Source organism: Danio rerio, chromosome 4 (assembly GCF_052040795.2).
Source record: "Danio rerio strain M-AB ecotype USA chromosome 4, GRCz13ab, whole genome shotgun sequence".
NCBI classification, from domain to species: domain Eukaryota; kingdom Metazoa; phylum Chordata; class Actinopteri; order Cypriniformes; family Danionidae; genus Danio; species Danio rerio.
In genome coordinates, this window is record NC_141024.2 from 16,659,063 (window position 1) to 16,681,057 (window position 21,995).

Consider the following 21,995-nt stretch of genomic DNA (forward strand, 5'->3'; position numbering starts at 1 on the left):
TCAATTACGTGTAGCAAAATTGACTATGACAATAATAGGTGTATTTCACTGTTGTGCATATGTTTCCATCCAAAAATGTGAATTAAATGTAATAGCAAAACTAGAATATTGCATAAAAGACATGCAAATAAAGCAACGTATCCATCCAGCGAGTCAAAGGTACCGTTTACACAGTCCAATTCAGATTTGTTGCCTAAATCAGATTTTTTTGTGTCCGTTTATACGTTTTAATTGTGAACCATATCTGATTCATGCGTTTACATTTGCCATACAATTTAGGTTGTTGCGCAAGCGTAAAGTCAGGTTTTAGCATCTGCAACATACTAGCTTATGTTTACCGATTCAGCGTCCCTACGCACGCTCTTTCTTCTACATCATTAAACCTCGAAGACAAACCACATTGTCGGAAGTTTAATGACGTACAAAACGTAATGTCTCAATAAATTCGATCTGCCTGTTTACATATTAGTCACATATGCAATTTATATCTGGTTTATTTCCACATATGAAGGAGGCCTGAAACCCATCTCTGAATACCCGAATGGATGCATTTTTTTCGTGTTTAAATGGTTATAGAACAGATCCGATCTGTGTCACATATGACCAAAAAAAATCAGATCAGGGTCACATTTAACTGGCAGTGTAAACGGAGACAAAGAAAACAAAATCGTCTTTTTTCTGATTAACTAGCGCCAAATATCAACAGTAAAAACAGAATTTGCTGCAGTAGGAGAAGCTGCGTGAATCTTTTCTTTATTTAATAAATTACTTGCATCTCACAAGACAAATGCAGACACGCAATGAACGTGCGTGGCGTTTGAAGCCATGAGACGAAGTGTGCAGTCGACGCTCTTGACAGTTCTAGAGGTAAATAATAAAGTAATAACACTAACACCGAAATGATTACGGCATTTTAAAATAACCAAAACAACATTTAGGATGTTTTATAATGCGGTCAGCCTGTTGGTTTGTCTATTCACACACATTTTATCATCACATGACCTCTTATAACAAAAATCACACGACTTTTTCTAATGCGCATATACTGGAATTTGTTTGGTAAGTGTTTCCAATCACAGTTTATGCGCATCTTTTCTTATCGAATAAAGTTTATTCTACTAAGCTATGCGATTTTTAAAAATTTATGCGCATCTTGTCGTTTTTATGCAAAAAATGTATGTGCATATCTAAAATGGAAACGTAGCTATTGATGCACAGAGAACTTTTTCGTACTTTCACATACCAAGTTGTTCAAATTATGGAAGGATTTAATAATAAATGTGTCAAACACATAAGCATATGGCTGCAAGCGGGGCGTCAGGTGCTTTGACAGATTGCTTGTGCCATTTAAAAAAACGTCCATGCAGTTATATTACTCATATATCCTTAATTGTAAATGTTACGAATTCAGATTTAATGAAGTGCATCCCAACAGCAGGCGTTTAGCTGTCAAACCTAAAATACACCTTAGAGCAAGTGTTTGCAATTTGTTTTTTCCTATTCGATTTTTCAGCCACATAAAGAGATGGCTAAATAAAACGTGTGAGAGCAAATCAGCTATTATGAAAGTAACAACAATCCCACAGACTATATGATGGGACTGAAAACACATTTATATTTGACATTAATGACTCATTTGAAATGTCAAACACACAGAGAATGTGTGAAGGCTATATTTAGGATCCCTGATCTTCCTGTTTAGTGGAGAAAAACAATCTACATCTCAATCAGACATTGTATAAGACGCTGGCCGAGGAGTAATGGGACAACAGCAGCGAGCCTCCCAATAGACTGCGGATGCACTAAACTGCGGCAAGATTTCAGTCAAGTGTAACTGACCTGCTCGCTACTGCTAAGACCTATGTGTTTAGAGTGAGATGAAGCAAAGAAAACCATCCAAAAGTGTGTACTTCCTTCACATTATCTCCTGGATATTTTTTTTTTCTGCAAAGCAAAGTGGAAGAGAATGATTATGTACCATCTACTGCCGATGTTTTCAGTCTGTTGCAAAGTCCATTAACGTCCCCATACGTTTCCTGGATTTTTTGTAATCCTTCAGCCCCTCGCAGTTCCATAAGAGAGCGCAGCTCTTTAAGCGAGCAGCCAAACTCTCCATTGTGATTGGGCTCGGCCACAGAGTTCTTCACCCCGCTGTATGAGTTGTTAGCCATGTCTCCCGACCACACCTTGTCTCAGCGAGGGTGGAAAAATGGCGTCCCAAAGGGAGAGCTATATCCTCAGGAGACCAATGCCAGTAGTTCCCATAAACAACTGATGTCCTTCAGAGGCGGAGGAGGAGGATGTCCGACTGCAGGTGGCAGGACTGGGACAATTCACAAGCCATTCCCTCTTTTGCCTATGCCGTTGCTTTCATTGTGAATAAAACCTTACACAATCAGCCCAAGGAGACCTGCAACAAAAGAAGAACATGTGATTACTAGACATACTACTAAACGTGTCTTTATAAATCCAAAACAGAACTGAAGAGCAGAGTTCTGGTGTTGATTTTAAAACAAGACATTAATAAAACACCTTATGTTTAGAAGCTTCTCCATCGTGCCTGAAAAAGAGCAGGAACAAACTCCCTGGCTCAGTTTCAAGGTGACATGCTAGCCACTTTTACAGGCAGAACTATGTGGGCTTTTTTGAGAAGTAGCGTGGGAACTGACCTGCTATCTTAACTATGTGAAAGACAAAATAGTCTCCCCCCCCCCCAACATTACACATGGATGTTCCAACTCGCATGAAAATATTTTGAATTTAGAAACTCATGGAATAACATACAGATTGTGTTGCTAGAATAGAGCACCATTCTCTAAACTATAGTTATAAAGTCTATTGCAAAGCCGAAGCTATGGGTCTGATTCCCAAGGAAGGCATACACGGATCAAATACATTCATTAAATGATATGTACATTCCACTGGATAAAAGCATCAACCAAATGAAGTGCAAATCATTTATTTAATCTGTAAATTAATAAGCTATAGCATGAAGGCTGAAAGAGGAAATGTATCTGTGTATCAAATCAGTCATTTGAAAGCTTTCTGTGAAAGAGTGATTCAGCGTCTTTCTCTCTCCCAATGTGCAAATGGCTTTACATCAGCACATTATGACAGTCACAGTTGACAGAATTTGGCAGATTTGTCATTTGCTGGAGCTGATCATTTTTGAGTGGTCAGTAAAGTTTACCATTGGCACATCTTTTAAGGAGCTCATTCAAAATGACAAGTCTTTATCTGCTTACAATACTGAATTAAGTTCTTGCACTTGAATGGACAAATCCATGCAAAATGATGTCCATCTTGTCATTTATAACTAGGCATGGGCTGATATAAGATTCTGACGATATGATAACCTTGGATATCATGGATCCAAGGTATTATGATTACTGCCCTAAAATAAGTTTATTTTAAATGTCTGGGTAAGAAAAACAACAACCCAACAACCAATTAAACAAAATATATTTTATTTTACGAAACATTTATAATATTTTGGAACAGTAAACATGTCAGGCTAAATTATTAAAATAAATAATTGACTTCTGCTCTCTGTTAGTTTCAAAAACAGATTTTTTTACAACACATTTTTAAAAATAACATTAAAAAAAACCCTTAGAAACAGTAATACAGAATTTTTTTGCGGTTTCAAAACCTTGAATTTGCCAAACTGCAGTAAACCTTGAAACCAGTTATCGTCCCATGCCTATTTATAACAAGTCGATTATAAAATATTGGACGGTACATCCAAAAATTAAATTTCATCTACTCAAGCGTTTTCAAACCATTATCAGTTTCTTTTCATTGACGAACACAAAGAAAAAACTAGCAACCACTGACTTGCATAGTAGGGCAATCTAATACAATGGAAGTCAATGGTTTTAGGTTTCCAGCTTTGAACAAGTAAAGGTTGAGTAAGGCAGAATCCCAATTCTACCTTTTATGCCTTCCCCTTACCCCTCGTTTTGCGCTTTCACGTGAAGGTGTAGAGGTGTCCCAATTCTCTTTAGCTTGAAGGCGTAGGGCTAACGGGAAAGGCTAGATACCACTTGAAACTAAGATTTTTGTTAGAACCACCCTGAAAATCAAGAGGTACAAAAATTTCCCAGAATACACCATCTACAACGGCAGCAAGGTTGCACACTAAAGTAAGAAGATGCACAAATTTGAAAGTTTTTTGTCTATATTATGAATTTTTACAACAAACAAGCATATGTTTTAATGCGTTGATATACGCCTTCAGGTTTTTTTACGATCATGCTTTAAAAACAAAAACTCCAAAATAAAAACCGCTAAATATCGCAACCTATAATCCATAATAACTCCTGTATAGCAGTCCTACAACATACTTTCACATCTGAAACTTGATGACACTTGAATCCCCTGTCAGAAAAGTCTAGTGGCTAGGAATGACCTTTTAACAGTGTCTGGCATCACGTTAATATTGTTTTCTTGTGTTAACATAGATAAATATGGCCACGGTGTAAATACACAGAACACTTACTAGCATATTGCCATGTTATATCGTTAAGATAACAAGATATATGCCTACAGTGATTTACTGAAGATAAATACCAAAAAAATAACGCAACTGGAATAACTACAGCAGTCGCGATTGTCGATCTCGTATGAAGCAAGAAATCATGATGACATATGCTGACGTGTGCAGGTGTAGTATTGCTGTCCCATTTCTTAGGGGTAAAATTTGAAGCCCTTCCTCTTCTCACTCTGTTTCAAGGGCCAAAGCGAAGGGGTAGGGGTACAAAAAAAAGAATTGGGTTAGGGCCTAAATGACAGAATTTTTAGTTTAGGGTGAACTATGCCTTAAATCAAACATTTGAAAAATAAAATAACATATTTCCAACAAATGGGATACACGTCAGTCTTAAAGTAGCAGCAGCAAAATATATCATCCATAAGAAGTCACATGCCAGCATCACAAGCTATTGAATGTGAAAAGTCAAAATGTATAGTAAATATGGCCCCTTAAATGGAAAACTTCTGACCCTGATGTAAATGAAATAACTGTGCTTGAAGTGATAAAAGTGTAAATACACCCAGCGAGACCTTGGACCGCTTCGACAAAGTTCATCTACAATGTTCCATATTGTCATGTACACAAACAGAAGAGAAAGTTCCATATCTGTAACACGCCCTCGAACCGACACACTCTTCAACTTCACAACTTAATCCCACTGGCCATTTAAACAACATTTCTGATTAATGGCTAACAGGACTAACCAAAAAGCAATCCAATCAAGACAAATACAGTCAGATCACCTTACAATCTGTTTTTAAACAAACCCTATTGTCCATGTGGCCATTGAACAGAGCTTTAACATCTTTGATTTCATCAGGAAGATGCTAATGGAATTACAATCAATTCATCAACCACGTCAGAAGCAGGACGAGATCAATTGATCAAATTCAAACCACAAGAGAAGCTAGTGCTGTTAAGAGTGACTTTGCCTGCAAGCAGAAGTAAATAAATAAATAAAGTGTAGTAGCCCTCCAGGTCTGATTTACTTGCAGCAGTACATGCAGAGCAAGAAACAGCATGCTGCTCTCTAACAGGCTACCAACTGGGCAATCAACTTCTCTCACAGCCCATTTCATGAAGAGAAATTAAAGAGAGAAATATTCAGCTACTCTCTCGGGAGCTGAAACCCAGGCCTTGTTTTTTTTTTAATGATGCTGTGACCAAAAAAAGACACAGTAAAAAGCACAATTACCCTTAGCAAATAAAGTCGAAGCGTGTCAAAATCAACAAGCTCAATTTGATCTGTTATTAAAACTGCAAGTGAAAAGGGAAACACCCAGCATCTTCGCACTGCAACTGAAACATGTTCCTTTCAGTGAGCAACTGGTCCTAGAACGTGTATGCGAGAAACGATGACGAGTTACCACAGAGCTTCCTGAAATGACAGTCATCTCAATCATCTCAATCTGACCGATTTCAACATCAAGGCACGTTCTAACAATTCAGAAATAAAGAACCATAAAAAGTGCATGTTTTGAGCACGCTAGTCAACCTTTTCGTCCCTCAGTTATCATCTATGAGTGACTGATCGGCCACGATGAGGGAAGTGCCAAACCTTTGCTGTGCCGTGACAGTTTCAGGTTGCAAAGCCAGGTCACATGTCACAACAGTGGAAAATCATTGTGATTGGATCTTCAAACTAACAGCTACCACAGTATGGTTGAGCAACAGTAATGTTTAACCCTTACTATACATACAAAGCCAGATAATGGTCTTAGTTTGAGGACTGCGTATTCTTTTTTGATGGAGTTAAGGTACATGCTTTCATGCATGTATCCACTGTTATATTCTCCCTCAAAGCTATATACACTTGTCTATGTACCTCCTGTGAATAAATAGTATGTTCGCAAGCAAGTACAACCAAATGCAATGCATCCGAAAGCAGACGCTCCAAGAAAATCAAAGGAAACCCTCTCGGTCTTGGTTGGCAATTGGAGATCCTATACTGTACAAGCCAACTTCGTGATAGTCAAGGACAGCGATTCCAGGGATCCCTCTGCAGTGGAGCTGTTGGTAATGGGGTATTTTTAGCAGTCTCAGACTGCCCACTCCCCATCCCCCCTCGCTGGCTGTTGCTGAAATGGGTCAGGCCATTTCTATGTGGAGGGTACAATGCGGAGACGCCCCGCCTTACTCATGCTACATGGCTCAGTGCACTTAAGGCCACTTCACACCACCGACTGGGCACTTCTAGTATACCCTCAAACACTGATCCTGCCAACTCACTGCAGCCTGCCACCCACTCAAGCACACAAAGCGCAACTCCTTAAGAACAACCTGACTGACACCTTCCAACAAAAAAGCTCCACGGCATCACAAGCATTGTGAGATTAATGCCTTATTTTCAACAAGCGGTGTGGGTCAGTATGGCTTGATACAGGTCATCCTGATAAGGATGCTTGCTTGGTAGGTGTGGTGCATGTACATAGAGATGACATTTGACGTAGTGATTCGAGTTTGGTTCATCGCTGCACACAGTCATTGTATTATTACAATTAGGGTTGTCGCGATACCATTAATTAATCTTACAATACTATACCAGCTGAATCATCATGATACCAAGTAGTATTGCGATACTATAATACATAACTTAAATTATAGAAAAATCTGAAATGCATTAAAATGAAGATACAAATTATACTGAATAAAATTTGTTACAATATAGCATTTTCCCAACAAAATTAGGCGATATGAAGTAGTCAAAAATTGTTTCAGTAATTTAAAATTTCACTTTGTGAGTGGTTCTATTAAAGAGATTGTCGCGGTCGCTAATAAATCATATTTACAGCGACAGAAATGAACCGATTCAGATGTGCGTTCGAACTGAAGCATTAGAAAACATGCAATAGGCTACCAAAAAAGGCGCAAATTTGACAGTTTTGCAAAGGGCTCAACAGACTATTCAAATAAAATGGTCGGTTGTTGCACAAATGTGAGCATTTTAGTGACTTTTCCACATGCAACTTTATCTATTGTAGATAAACCATTATTGACGATTACCGTTTACAAACAACAGTGGCACCACCAGTATTGTGGAGCTATAGTATTGCGATACTACCATAGTATTGGTAACTGTGCACCCCTAATTACAATATTGTGCTTCGGCGGTGTATTAAAAAATGGTTTCCCGTGCTATCATTCCTTTGTGTTGGTGCATTATGAGATGGTGACGATTCTCTGTAATGCATAAACGTTCAGCAGTGAGTCTAGTTCCACTCTTTTGGGTACAGTACTGTTGTGCTAGATTCCCTTAGGAAAGGGTAACAAAAAGTGGTGTGGTTCAGTTCACTATTTTGGAACTTTTGACAGAGGAAATGGGAATAAATGTGGACTATTGACCTTATTCTTCACGTACGAGGCACTAGACATGGACCAGTATAAGATTCTGACGGTATGAGAACCTTGGATAAAAGGATCACGGTTTCACGATATTGTGATTACTGCTCCAAAATAAGTTTTTTTTTAAATGTCTAGGTAAAAAAAAAAAAAAAGACTACTTTTTCCCCCTCATTGAACACAATATATTTTATTTTAAGAAACATTGTAAATAATTTGGAGCAGTAGCTTTTGATGAAGAGGTTAATTTTTTGCTGGAGATACCGTTGCCCTAAAACCCTAAATAAAATAATTGTGCAAAACATGTTAAAAATAAACAACTTGCCTTAGGAACGATCCCAGAAAACTTTGGTGGTTTTAAAACCTTGACTTTTTCAATCCACGGTATTCCTTGAAACCGGTTATCGTCCCATGCCTAGTGGACACAGCCACTGGAATCTTTTCGGTTCGAGACTTACGTTCTCATTCACTTCTACTGATTTCTAGTCATTAAAAACAGCTTGTTATGCTGGTTGATGTTGCAAACTGATATTTTCTTATTATATTATTCTACTCTTTATGTATAGTCATGAATGCACTTGTTTGTAGAGAACGTATTTGACCTTTTTCTGTCATTTATTATTCCAGGACATTTCTCCAATCGGTGACTGAATTAAAAGTTCTAAAACAAATTGCAGAAATGAGCACACCTGCATTTCCGAATAAGGTCAATACTGTACCACTCAGTGAAAGTGGGCAAGAAAAGTGCAAATTTTGCCAAAAGGTGTATATTTTTTGACAGGAACCAAAACCCACAAGACCTCATCCCTTTTTGAATTAGTCACTGTGGTTAATAGACCACTGCTGATTGGCCACAAAGAGTGTTTTTGTCCAAATTATTCTATTGTAGCCCCCTCTTTAGGGTGGAGCACTGGAAATTGGCAATATGGTCTGGCCAATGTTAAAATTATTTTCCCTCCTTGGTATTAATATCACTTCAGAGCCAAGCTATTGCTTTTCTTTGGTTAACACGCTCTGATGATTTATATCACAGGTTAACATATTTCACACTCAGGTATTTAATGTGATGATGATGATTTAAATGCACTCTGCAGGTAAATAAAACTTGATTATATTATAAGTGCATTACAAAAAAAGCAAATAAATATCTGAATAGGCCAATAGAAAAAAAACCTAATGAACCAAGTATCCAAAATACATCCATAAACACTGTTCAATCATAAATGTCTAAGTGAATAATTTAAAATACTTGTTATTAAGAGTTACTGTAAGAACGAGTAGGCTGAAAAAATTACTGGCCTCTTAACAACAAAAAGGGACCTTAAAGAGAAAGTCACATACAAACATAATTTGCATATGCACACAAATTGCATATCGAGTGCTTGCTTTCACATTGGTAATTGTGTATACTGTGTGCACAATTTTCAAGATATTTTACAAAGACTCTCTGGATCTGTTCTGAATGAAAATCTCTCATGCTATTGCCATCTACTGCATCACCAGACAGTAACAAAGACCACCTCAGTAAGACCACTTTAGATGTTTTAGCAGAAATGCCATGTTATTGGTGTTATTCATGCGCTGCTTATAGAAGTAGTAAAAATAATAATACATTTATCTTTTATTAAAAAAAAAGTGCTTCTTCATGATTGTTTCTGTTTATTTGTGCCTTTCTACATTGTTTTTACCTGAGTTATTGTTTTTAGTAACAAATGAAGCTTCATAGAACCGCAACCATAATCACAGTTAACCTACATTGAACCAGGGCAGTAAGGGAGACATGCATGGTTTACCTGTGGTCACATTGTTAAACAGATTTAATTTAACCATAATATAAAAGTTAGGTATAAGAAATTAGTATAACATACCGCTGAATATGCATTTTATTCCCACAAAGTATGTAATATCACTGACATCTGTAGAATAACTGAGTAATTAGTTGCAGTATTAGTTTATTTGTCCTTTTATATTCCCTCAGGGAACGCATCAGGACAGCCACCTAACCCCTGGGTCACAACAAATTTGATAACCCAGGCCTCAAATGAAAATAACTGAATCGGCCCTGTTCGATTGACACAAATAAATATTTTACAGTCTAATTAAACGATCATAACAGCATCATTTTATTTACCTCACCTGTTGGCACTATGCCGGGGACATTTAGATTTTGTGCAATCAGATGCTTTCTCGACTGTAGTTTTCTCACCACTGTCGTTTTACATGTATTATCATAGCATGTAAAACATTTATAAATTCATCTAAACTGCATTCTCAGCAGTGCGGCTGAATGTTCGCCCTTCAATATATCTCCAAAAAGGTATTAACAACCCCTTTTTACTTCTGTTCCAAGCAAGAAAAGAGAAAATAGCTGTATTTTAACTGGAGCACCGAATTTCATTCAGCGTAACTTTAAGTTTACTCATTTAGAAATTAAGTCTCATAATAAATTATAAATGACAGAATCCAGATAAATTAAAATCAATTTATCAGATTTTTGGAGAAAAAATTTGAAGAAAATAAGTAGTTTTTGGAGAAGAAAACCGTTTATTATTATTATTATTATCATCATCATTATTATTATTATTACAATGTAACTAAAGCTTAATAATATATTTAAAATATAAATTATAGAACTTGGAGAGAAAATCGATTTCCTCCGGTTTGTTAGAAAAATGCAATATAGGAAAATATTAAAAACGCAAACAGCCTAACACTTTAAACGTACAGTGTGATCATGTTCTCACCACCATGGCTAAAAACAGCATATTAAAAAAAAAAAAAAAAAAAAAAAAAAAAAAAAAAAAAAAAAGTAATTTTGAAGAGCAGGAACCTTTGGGGTGATTGTTACGGGTGCCTGTCACAGCACACAAGCCAACCATTTGCTCCAATCCCTTGCCTCCAAGTCTGACACTGCACAATAAATCAGACATGACTCCAACCATTTGAACCTGATGGGATAATGGCCACGATGAGGCTTCCGAATTTATATTTGCTTAACACACTTGGATTAACGGATGTGTGCTTGAGTGACATGAATAAAGTTCTGTTTCTGTGCTTTATATTTAGATCCACACTTTTTAAAGACAGCACCTGTAAGCAGCAGTCAAAAAGCACTGCTTTCACATTCTGTCTTTCACTACTGTTTTTCCCATGGAATCCATCAAAACACAATAATACTTTTGATTGCATATCATTTTTGTACTGTGCCTGAACAGCAAGCCATCGGCGGCTTTAAGGTGATCATTTATATCCGAGGTCAAAGAAAATGTGCGCATCGCTCTTATTTACAAAGCTCATTTAGGCTGCAAACAAAAAACTCATTTGCCCCTAAGAAGCCTATTTGATCTCTGTCATCGATGTCGGATTAAAGCATAAAGCATGACGCTATGGAGTAATTAAATAGCAACATTATTTAAACGTACTTAATAGAGGAGCACTCTATTTTTAGCGGTTTATAATAGCTTATGAGGGGTTGAATGTCACCTCAGATTAATGTGACACCAAGGCAGTGGCCTCTTACATAAACAATACTAGAGAGAGGGGCTAAGTTACCATCTTTCCATTCCAGTCAGTATGGAACACATTCGCATTTACTTAATTGACGTAATATAACATTACAGAATGCATTGTACAAAGAGTCCACATTTTACCACACCATTTAGTTGGAATCACATTGCCTTATAAAAAAAAAATATATATATATATATATATATATATATATATATATATATATATATATATATATATATATATATATATATATATATATATAAATCGCTTATATATTTTTTATAAGCGATATATATATAAAAAAAAAGAGATTAAAGCCTACAGGGAACCCGTTATATCTCTGAGAAACTTTTGTAAATGTTGCTAATAGTTTGAATTAGTTTTCAATTTTATTTTAAAGCTTTAATAAAGATATATATATATATATATATATATATATATATATATATATATATATATATATATATTTATATTTATTTTTTTATTTTTTTTAAAGTTCATTTAAAAGTTTGTTTTAAGTTATAGTAAACTAGAAATATTTTATATTTTAGAAGTTTCACTTTTTTCCTATATTTTTCTCCAGTTACCATTTTTTTGTTTCAGTTAATTTATCTATTATTTTCTTATTTATTTATATCGTGGCAAAATTAATATACATAAAATATTGCATGATACAAACGAATTTGTACTACAAAAAAAGTTACTATTGTAACTATTAAGTAAATTATTGTAAATTAACTGTAAGTACTATTGTAACTATTGTAACTATAAGAGTAAATATACAGGATAGAAATAAATAAAATTCACACAAAATATATTCAAAGTTAAATATGATTTTTTAGTTCAATTTTTGATAAATAATTTCAGATTCTTCCTGGTGGTACCTTTTTAAAAATGTCCATCAAAGTATACTCTCCTCAAAAAAATGTTGTCTAATGGCATTTAAACTTCCACATTCCAACAAGATATGTTTCTTGGTGAGAGCAGCCTGACTTTGTTTCATCCTACGCTCTAAAAATGTGCATTTAAATCAGTAATTTATACTAATATAATATGCCAATGATCATATTAAAATGCATGCATGATAATAAGATTCGTTATAATCATCATTTAAACACACACTGTTTCTACCAAAGCTATGATAGGAATAAGATCTTATTTCATAGTAACATCTAGGGCAAAAAATAAGATATTAAATCAATACAACTGGGCCTGTGCACAAGACAGTCCAAAGGCCTCTGAAGCTCAATCAGCACAGTCAAAGGTTAGTTTATTTAATGTTGAGGGTAAATCATTAAAAATTTTAAGTGTCAATGAGGTCAATTCATATTTCCGTCATATGCAGTAATTTAGAAAACACTATATATTTTTGTTTAACTAAGCCAGTTTGATGCTCTGAAACACTGCAACAAAATCCTCACGATTTGAAGTCCAGCATTTAAGTGAAGCGAACACAAAGTGCACTTATGATTTGAGTTGGAGAAAGCTGAATATGTAGACTCAAGGTCAAATTCGGCATTGCTGTCATACAGAGAGGTATTATCAGGAGCTATAAAAGCTTGTGCAAAAGAAGCAACAGGGCAGGGAATGATGTACGCCAAGGAGCAACAGACCAGACACGCCATTTAAACGCACACCGGGGTCTATCTAGAAATTCTAGGTGGCATATTTAATCTCAACACATTAGGCAGACAGTACACACAATAAGTCAGCCGATTAGGTTGGGTACATTGTGTTTTGCACATCTGCTCCTTCAAATACGATCCTAGCAAATTTGACGTGTCGCACAGCGCTTGTTCCAGTCTCCATGCCCAGTCACACATGACAGGAGGAATTAGGACTGTATACTACAACTGTTGACACGAATGCGCCAAGCTTAAAGGGACAGTTCTCTCAAAATGAAAAATCATTTACTCAGCCTAATGCTGTCACACGCCTCGCTTTGGTCATGAAACTTATCGACAGACAGTTACCGCTGCATTCGTCGGCAAACAATTCAAGTTAACAGCGACTGTCATTACGACTAACATCTCTTATCAAGATGGGTTTGGAACAACGCTATGAATTAAGTGACATTTTATGAGCACTTTTAAATGGGGGTTGTTTTAAAGCACAAAATAAAAACGCGATTACCGACAAGCAGGTAGACGGCTCGTAAGGCAAGTTGACAGCTGAAGCGTCCTCGCGTTTGGCTTTAGCCTGCTAGCGGTCTCAACACAAGTCAACCTGTCAAAAAGGCAGTAACGTTACTGTTTTAATCTTAGCAATGACACCAGACCAGCATCTCACCTTTCCTGAAACTGAGGCGCTCTCCAACTTTCCGTCGCATTTCAAATGCTGATTTTCCCTTCTGGTACAACCCTAAAATCACCATGCTGGCTAACGTTAATGTCAAAAGCCATGGACAGAGACGGTCGCTTAGCTGAACAAGTTAACGTTAGCTCGTTTGACAGTCTTTCGCATGAGCGAACTGTCATTAATCGCGCGTTTAAAATAATACAGATCGTACTTTATAGTGAGTTAGCACTCTTACCGCATATAACAGTCAACGGTTCTGTACAGTCACAGTGTGATCCTTTCATTTGACGGCTTAAAAAAACAAACGGCGGTTAAAATAACGTTAGGGTCACCCTGCCTGGAGTAACCGGTGAAAAAAAAAAAAAACACATACAAGCTCCCATTTACATGTTTTGGATACCGTTAAACATCACGCATGTCTATTTGAATAGGGGTTTTGCTCAAATATATCGTGCGATCGCGGCTTCAGAAACGCGCAGTCGAACACATTTTCACGCGTCAAAAGCAACTTTCCAGCGTGCACTAACGTTACACATCCTCCCTGCGTCTCGACATGGTGCGATACATTAAAAGCCCGCTGATTTTCCACACACCCCCTCCCTGCAGTGACAATAGGCAGGTGTGGGTTAAAAATGCACAGCAGCCTGGTTGCCTTCTTGCCCCTTTCTCTGCCTGCTACCAACTAGCAGGAGTTGCCTAGCCAATTTGGCTAGCTGATAATAACGCAGGCTAACGGTCAATACGGTGAATGAAGATCGGTCGGCAGAGAGGAAGCGACGTAAAAAATGGTGCAATTCAAATGCGGCAAAAGCACTAGCGTGCACAAGAGAAATGATGAAATTACACTCACAATGCTCTCCGAGCGGTGCCTCAGAGATCCCCCTCTCTCTCTCGGTCTCCCTCAGACTCACTCTGCCGTCTATCTAGCTCCTCCAATCTGCAGAGAAAGCCCTCCCACAGCCCCGCGTCGCCTGAGACATGTGATGCACGTCAGGATAACGCCCATCGACATGTCTGACGATTCTCATTGGCCGGGAGGAGATGTCAATCACATTGGACACACCCTCTGTGTAACCTTCGCGCGTATTAACATAATTTATAAGCGTGTACCTTAAAGTGGCTAAGTATAAAATAACTTGTCGAGGCTCATTGTTTATTTTAACTCAATAAACAGCACGCTTTCAGCACGAGCCGGCGTTTTTAGCCCCGCCCACAGTCATGGACGAGTCTTCCCCCGGCGGCTAATTAAACCTGACGTCATTCTTTCCATGACGTCGCCGTTCTCTCGATTCTGGTGTTGTGTTTGATTCGCAGTGTGCAGGAACTCATTACACTCGCTGATATGAACCGGATCACTGCATTATGCAGTCTGGATCATCATCGCTCAGCCTTTGCCCAAAGAATTTACAATAAACGCTTGACAGTTAGACGTCACTGAATGATCCCCACTGAGTTTCATTCACTGAACTGATGCAAACAATATTGTGCATTTCTTCTTTATGATGCAAACTGAGTGAACTTGCATGGCAAGCATTTTTTTCTTTCTGCGTTTTCATCAAACTCAAGTCCACTGAAGCACTTAGTCTATAGTCTGGCGCCTTCCTTTTAAAACTGCAGTACAAGCATGGAGAATTTCTGTTTGTGAGGTGTTGTTTTTATATAGAAAGTCCTCATGATAGATACTACATAATTCAAATAATGCATTTAAATATTGAGGTCGGTAACAAGGAATACAAATGTGCTGCATTTCATATTTTGCATGTAGATACCAGTTTCCTCTTATGGTGATATAGATTCATATCTTCTTCCTGAAGTTTGTTGCTGCAAGACTTGAAATGCATTGGTCTAATCTAATCAATTAGGATGTGATTAAACAGTACTGATTATTCAAAAAAGCAACCCTTTGATTACATTACATGTGAATGCTCTGTTACATATAAAAGAGATTTTAATTCAATAAATACACCAAAATAAGTTATGCAGTGAAGTTCTTAAACACATAAACTCTCTGCAAATCAACCACTCATTAAATGTACAATAAAAAGACTGTTTTTTTTTACACCTGGCATCAAAGGAAAAATCCTGCAGTCCTGGTTGTTTTTTTACTTCAAAGTTTCAGTCGTGTCATAGTTCACCATTGTTGGCATTCATTGACCATGCCGTACTTGAAAGATGACTCCAAAACTGTACCCGTATTGTGGGTTTCCCCAAGAAGGCCTCAAAAGAAGCCACAGTTGCCTTCTTTCTGTTCTCTCTTTCATTCATCTTTACTGACATTTACAGCTATTCATTTGGGCAAAACGTTTGTTCCATTTATGCAAAGTGACTTGCAAATGACAAACAAAACAAATATCCGTATCTACCTGTATTTTAAACTACAATTTGGGGATTTTTTTATGACAGCTGTGAATATATGTTTTGCAAGAATATATCAATTAATATTTCGGCTGCTATTGTATTGTGTCATTCATTCATTTTATTTTCAGATGAACCGCCAACTTATCCAGCATGTGTTTTACACAGCGGATGCCCTTGCAGCCGCAACCAATCACTGGGAAACATCCATACACTCTCAGAAATAAAGGTACACAAGCTGTCAGTGCGGTAGTACCTTTTTAAAAGGTATTCATTTATACTTAAAGGGTCCATATAGTTACCTTAAAAGTATATATTAGCACCTAAACATTTTAAGAGGAACATATTTGTACTTTTTAGGTACTAATATGTACCCTTGAGGTATTAATATGGAGCTTGTACCACTCCAAGTGAACTACTAACAATGTGCAAATGATATTAAGCAGCAATTTCTTGTCTAATGCAGCATAATAATCAGCACAAATTAGGTAAAACTATAGGAACTTTGCTATATTGCTATTTCTGGGTGCTAATTAACTGCACAAAACACAGCTGCTAATGACAGCGCCTGCGTTTAAACGGTCTCTGTGTATGCTTTAACAGCCAAATAGATGCTTAAGTCTATTAACTGATTATATTTTAATTACATTACAACATTGATGGTGTAAAAGGAACCTTGTGAAAAAAATGTCATAAAAGCTTTCACAAACAAACATTATTGTGGTGACACAACGATGCATCACTCAAACATTTGCAAATGATCACATATCAATGTGCAAATGACTTTAAGCAGCAGTTTATTGTCCAATGCAGCATAATAATCAGCACAAATTAGGTAAAACTATTTTGGTATTTCTGGGCGTATTAACTGCTCAAAACACAATAAGTTAGCAAATAATATTTTGTCACCCATAAATTCAGTGTTTGAAAGTGAAACTAGGGTGTCACTGTGGCGCAGTGGGTAGCACGATTCCTTCACAGCAAGAAGGTCGCTGGTTTAAGCCTCAGTTGGGTCAGTTGGCACTTCTGTGTGGAGATTGCATGTTCTCCTCGTGTTCATGTGGGTTTCCTACGGGTGCTCCGGTTTCTCACCACAAGTCCAAAGACATGTTGTTTAGGTGAATTGGGTAGGCTAAATTGTCTATAGTGTATGAGTGTGTATGGATGTTTCCTATTGATGGGTTGCAGCTAAAGGGGCATCCGCTGGTGTAAAACATATGCTGGATAAGTTGGTGGTTCATTCCAATGTGGCGACCCCAAAATAATAAAGGGACTAAGCCGAAAAGAAAATGAATGAATGAAAGTGAAACTATGCAATAAGGACATCCTTGAAAATCATCGTTAATGTTTCAGTGTGTTTAAATAATCTAAAAGTAGTTCCCCCCCCCCCCTACAAAAAAATAAATAAATAAAATAAAAAACATGTAATATTCCAACCTGTCTGAAATTTCCTTCTTCTGTTGGAGATATTTTGGAGAATTCTGTTAAGCAGCAGCCATTGACTTCCCATAGTGTTTGTTGTTCTTACCATGGACGTTAATAGCTACCAGTTTCCAATATTCCAACGGAATCTCACGCCAATTCGTTACTTTTTGATTTAGTGGCCAATTCGTATGAATTCGTACAATCTAATTCGTACTATTTAGTTTGATTTGCTCATTACCCAGTGACGGTTGGGGTTAGGGGTGGGGTTGGGTGCCATGCCTCCTTTTTAAAATCATCCATTTTCGTACGACTTAACTCTAGCCACTATCTGACAAAACGCAAGATACTTACGTTTCCTCATGAGATCAGGCTGAACATTCTTCAAAATATCTTCTTTAAGGAATCTAAAGGATGATAGAAGTTTCATTTGTTTGGTGACTTACCCCTTTAAACAGACAGCAGCATTTGGGTCTACCAGACAATTTACTTTCACCTGATGAGTTTTATCATTAACAAGTAGGACATCACAGCACAGGACACAGAGTTTCGACTCACAGCAAAACTCTTAGCATTTTTTTGAAAGAATTTTTTAAGACCATGCCATTTTAGCGTGCGTTAAGCAAGGCTCAAAGGTTTGCTAATGTTCAATCAGATAGTGTGGGGAGGGGAGGTGTCAGCGAGTGCATTGATTGCTCAGCTTCACTGCAAGCAGCTTGTAAATGTGGAGCATGTGATGCATACGTTTGCCGTAGGAATCTCTAGAGGAACCAGTCCCTCTATTAGGCCAGACCGTTTCGGTTTGCACCATATTTTGGTCTAAAAGTAACATATAGCCCTTTCTAAGCCGCAAGAGACTGACAAACAAGTTTCCTTTCATGCTTCCAAAACCTCTGAAGTGGAGAGGACATGAATCCTATTTTTATTTGTTCCAGTTTCCACTTCTGAGATTTTTTATTTGGAGCCTCTCCCAATGGCGGCACACAGTGATGCCTGGCCCATAAGCGCATGCCCCAACAGACCTGCAAGTGCACTTCTTTAACATTCTCATATATACTCATGTGCAACCATTATGACACCTCCAAGGGTGTTAATGGTTAGGGTTTGTGGGTGTATTCGAGTAGATGAAAAATGCTAAATGTACTGTGCTGTATTAATAACCACATGAAATGATATACTGTACATATAAATTTGTTTGATTTACAAATATTAAGACCCACAGAGAATCTGTGCACACATGAAAGTCTGCACATTTCTGAGCCCATCATTCAATCAATTTATTAAATTATGCAAATGTGCAGAAATATATATTTATTCAGTTTCTAAATTAATTTCTGTAATATTATTGAATACTATTTTAATATTTTTATGGTTTATGTATGTACAAAACAGTTACGTTGTTTACCAAACAAGTTGTTCTGATTGGATTTGCATTGTAAACCTTAAATAACAGTTAAAAAGTTATTTAATTTTTATTTTATGTGTTATGTTTTTAGTTATTATACTCTCAAAATTGTACAAAATGTAGCAAAAAAAAGTCTGCAGATTCTGTCTGGGTCAGAATATAATTACATAAATACATCATTATATATTTACTTTTAATAATATTAATGAAAGCACATTGTTCTATGACATTGTTCTATGATTACGTTAATCATGAGACTATAAATTAAATAATTTATAATAATTATAAAATTTAAATTTTATATTTTAATTTAAGTATATTGTATACACAATTACATATTTAACTAATATTTACGCATGTGTATTATTCAAAGTATAAATTAATAGAACATTACATTATTAATATTGTAAAACAACAAATTTATATTATGTGTGTGTGTGTGTGTGTGTGTATATATATATATATATATATATATATATATATATATATATATATATATATATATATATATATATATATATATATTTTATTATTTCAATGTATTATATATACATTATGCTAATTTATAAGCAAAATATGTAAATAAGATTGTATTCATGCAACTTGCACTTAAAATATTTGTCTTATAAATAGAATATTAACTAGGCCATCATTTATTTATTCTAATTTACATTTAATTACCCATACTTTTAATAATATTAATGAAAGCACATTATTTTATTATTACATTAATCATATGATTCCATAAAAACTAAAAAATTTAGGATACCTAATAAAATGTAAATTTTATATTTTAATTGAATTATATTGTATACACATAATTGTATATATTAATTTATAATATATTAATAGAATATTAATATAGAATAATATTAGATATTAGAACATTACATGAAAAACAATAATAATATATTTAATATACATTATTATAAAAATAAAAATGACAGATTTTATATATAGAATATTAAAAGGGCTATATTTATTAATTCTAATTTAAATATAACTATCCATACACATAACATCATGTATACATTTAATAAAATTACATTAAATACACACTATACAATATAAATGAATATTTATATACAGCGCTCAGCATAACTGAGTACACTCCATTTTGAAAATGAATATTTTTATTAATTTTGTAGTGAAAACAGTCAATGTATTTTGGTGCATTTAAACAAAACAGATTTATTAAACAGATATGTTTATTAAAATAATATTTTAGTCACCAAACAAATTTAGAAATGAAAAGATAATACAAATTAAATTCAAGCAAAATATTGCAAAAAAAAAAAAATAAAATAAAATACAACCTACAAAAATTAACCAATTTTTTTGTTTTTGCTTCTCTTGATTTTCCCCCCTTTTAAAATTTGTATTTCATATTTTTCTATAACATACATCTTGGTGTATTAGTTTTTGGACCTAAAAAAGATCCAGATTTGGCTTCAGCACTGACTGATCTAATGTACAGTATATGCACAAATATAGTGTTGTATAGCTTCCTATTGAAATATGAATTTAAAAGAGAGGTTTGTGGGGGGTGTACTTATAAATGCTGAGCACTGTATATTAATAAACAATAGCTAAAACTATGAGAAGAGTAGCATGTCTGACCTTGCTGGACATTAAGCCACACATGTGATGTCAGAAGAGGGAAGTTAGTGGCGGTCTTACGTTCTTATCAAGATCTAAGATAAGAATGTTTGCTTAACAAGCAGTCCAGAGTGCACAACAAAGCATTCTTAGGTCAGAAATACTTCTATGACAGGAAAAATTCCTCAGGGCAAGCAACGAAGCCGTCATTCGACCCAACAGCGTCACTGCTGAAACTCTGCAGAAGATGACCAAAGACGAGTCCCGGAATGCTAAATGCAGCGTCAGAGAGGAGGAAAGTGGAAAAGACTCATTAGTAAACTAACACAAGAGCGTCCAGCAAACTATCAGTCAGGACACACGCTATTATTACTTCCTCCGGTCACCAATCTCCCTTCTCCAGCTCTCTGGCTCTTACTACAGCTTTTTCCACAATGTCAGCACAGAACTTCCTTCATTCTGATGGAACACACACACATACACACAGAAAAAAAAAAGACACAAGTCAGAGTATATTTAGCATTAGAATAATATACATACAGTGGCCTCAGAAAGCTTTGGTTTAGCCAAAGTTTAAATATAAAAAATTCATTGCAGAGATACTAAAATTTTAAACTGTGACACATGCAAATAACCTATACTAGAGGATCTGACTTCACATTTCTGCTGGCACTTCTTATTTTCATCTTGGTGATATTTAGTTCACAAGGTTCTCACAGGTGTCCTAGCAAAAATCAGCACAAGTGTGAACATGTTTGACACCAAAAGGCTACATTATCATTTTAAAGTCTAGATGGTAAGAAAGGGTCTGGCACAGTGAGACGTGCATACTCAGAAATGTCTACACCAAACCTAACTCTAACTCACCTCACAGCGATGTCACTTGCTCTACTGATTGCATGTGTCTGAGAGGGAATGTCTGCGCATGCACATGCAAAATTAACAATTGTTAAGCAATGAATCATTTTTCTTAGAGAGAATGCATTTAATTAATTAACCATGGCAGTAAATACATCTTTAATGTTATAAAAGATTTCTACAACTTTACAATTTTTCCAGAATTCGGAAAAAGTATGCATCATCGTTTCCATATAGATACACTACCTGATTAATTAAAAGTCTTGTCTCTATTCAAGTTTTAGGAACAACAAATAATAGCTTGAATTCTAGTTGATCATTTGGTATCAGAAGTGGCTTATATGAAAGGCAAAAGCCTCTAGATTATGCTTATTTTACCAAAATAAAATATGATCGTGCCTTGATTTTTTATGATTTAATTAGGACAGTAAGGTCCGACTTTGCTTAGACAAACATCTTGTCACTTAGCAGAAATAATGTACTGTATAGAATATAAAGTCAATGTGCAGTGAAAAAAGAATGAATATTGTGTATGACTCTGAGCTTAGAGGACTGCATCCATACATCTCTGCAATGAGTCAAATAACTGGAATGGAATGGCAAAGAAAGCGTTCTAGCAGGACTCCCAGAGTTCATCAAGATTATTTGGATTCATCTTCAATGCCTCCTCCATCT

At 35.9% G+C, this 21,995-nt stretch overlaps 1 protein-coding gene across 10 annotated transcripts in view; it reads right to left on the bottom strand.

The window, feature by feature from the left end:
• The window catches only part of atp2b1a (ATPase plasma membrane Ca2+ transporting 1a), a 239,378-nt gene that overhangs the window by 33,112 nt on the left and 184,271 nt on the right, over positions 1–21,995 (bottom strand). For 4 of the 10 annotated variants that reach the window (XM_087246195.1, XM_087246199.1, XM_087246200.1 and 1 more), the window contains one exon: positions 1,979–2,410. In XM_087246195.1, coding sequence (XP_087102321.1) covers positions 1,979–2,171 — 193 coding nt within the window. In that variant the 5' untranslated portion in view covers positions 2,172–2,410. Of the gene's footprint in view, positions 1–1,978; positions 2,411–13,672; positions 14,591–21,995 lie in introns of those variants that run through there. The other 6 variants (XM_087246197.1, XM_087246196.1, XM_087246202.1 and 3 more) reach the window with 3 other exon arrangements.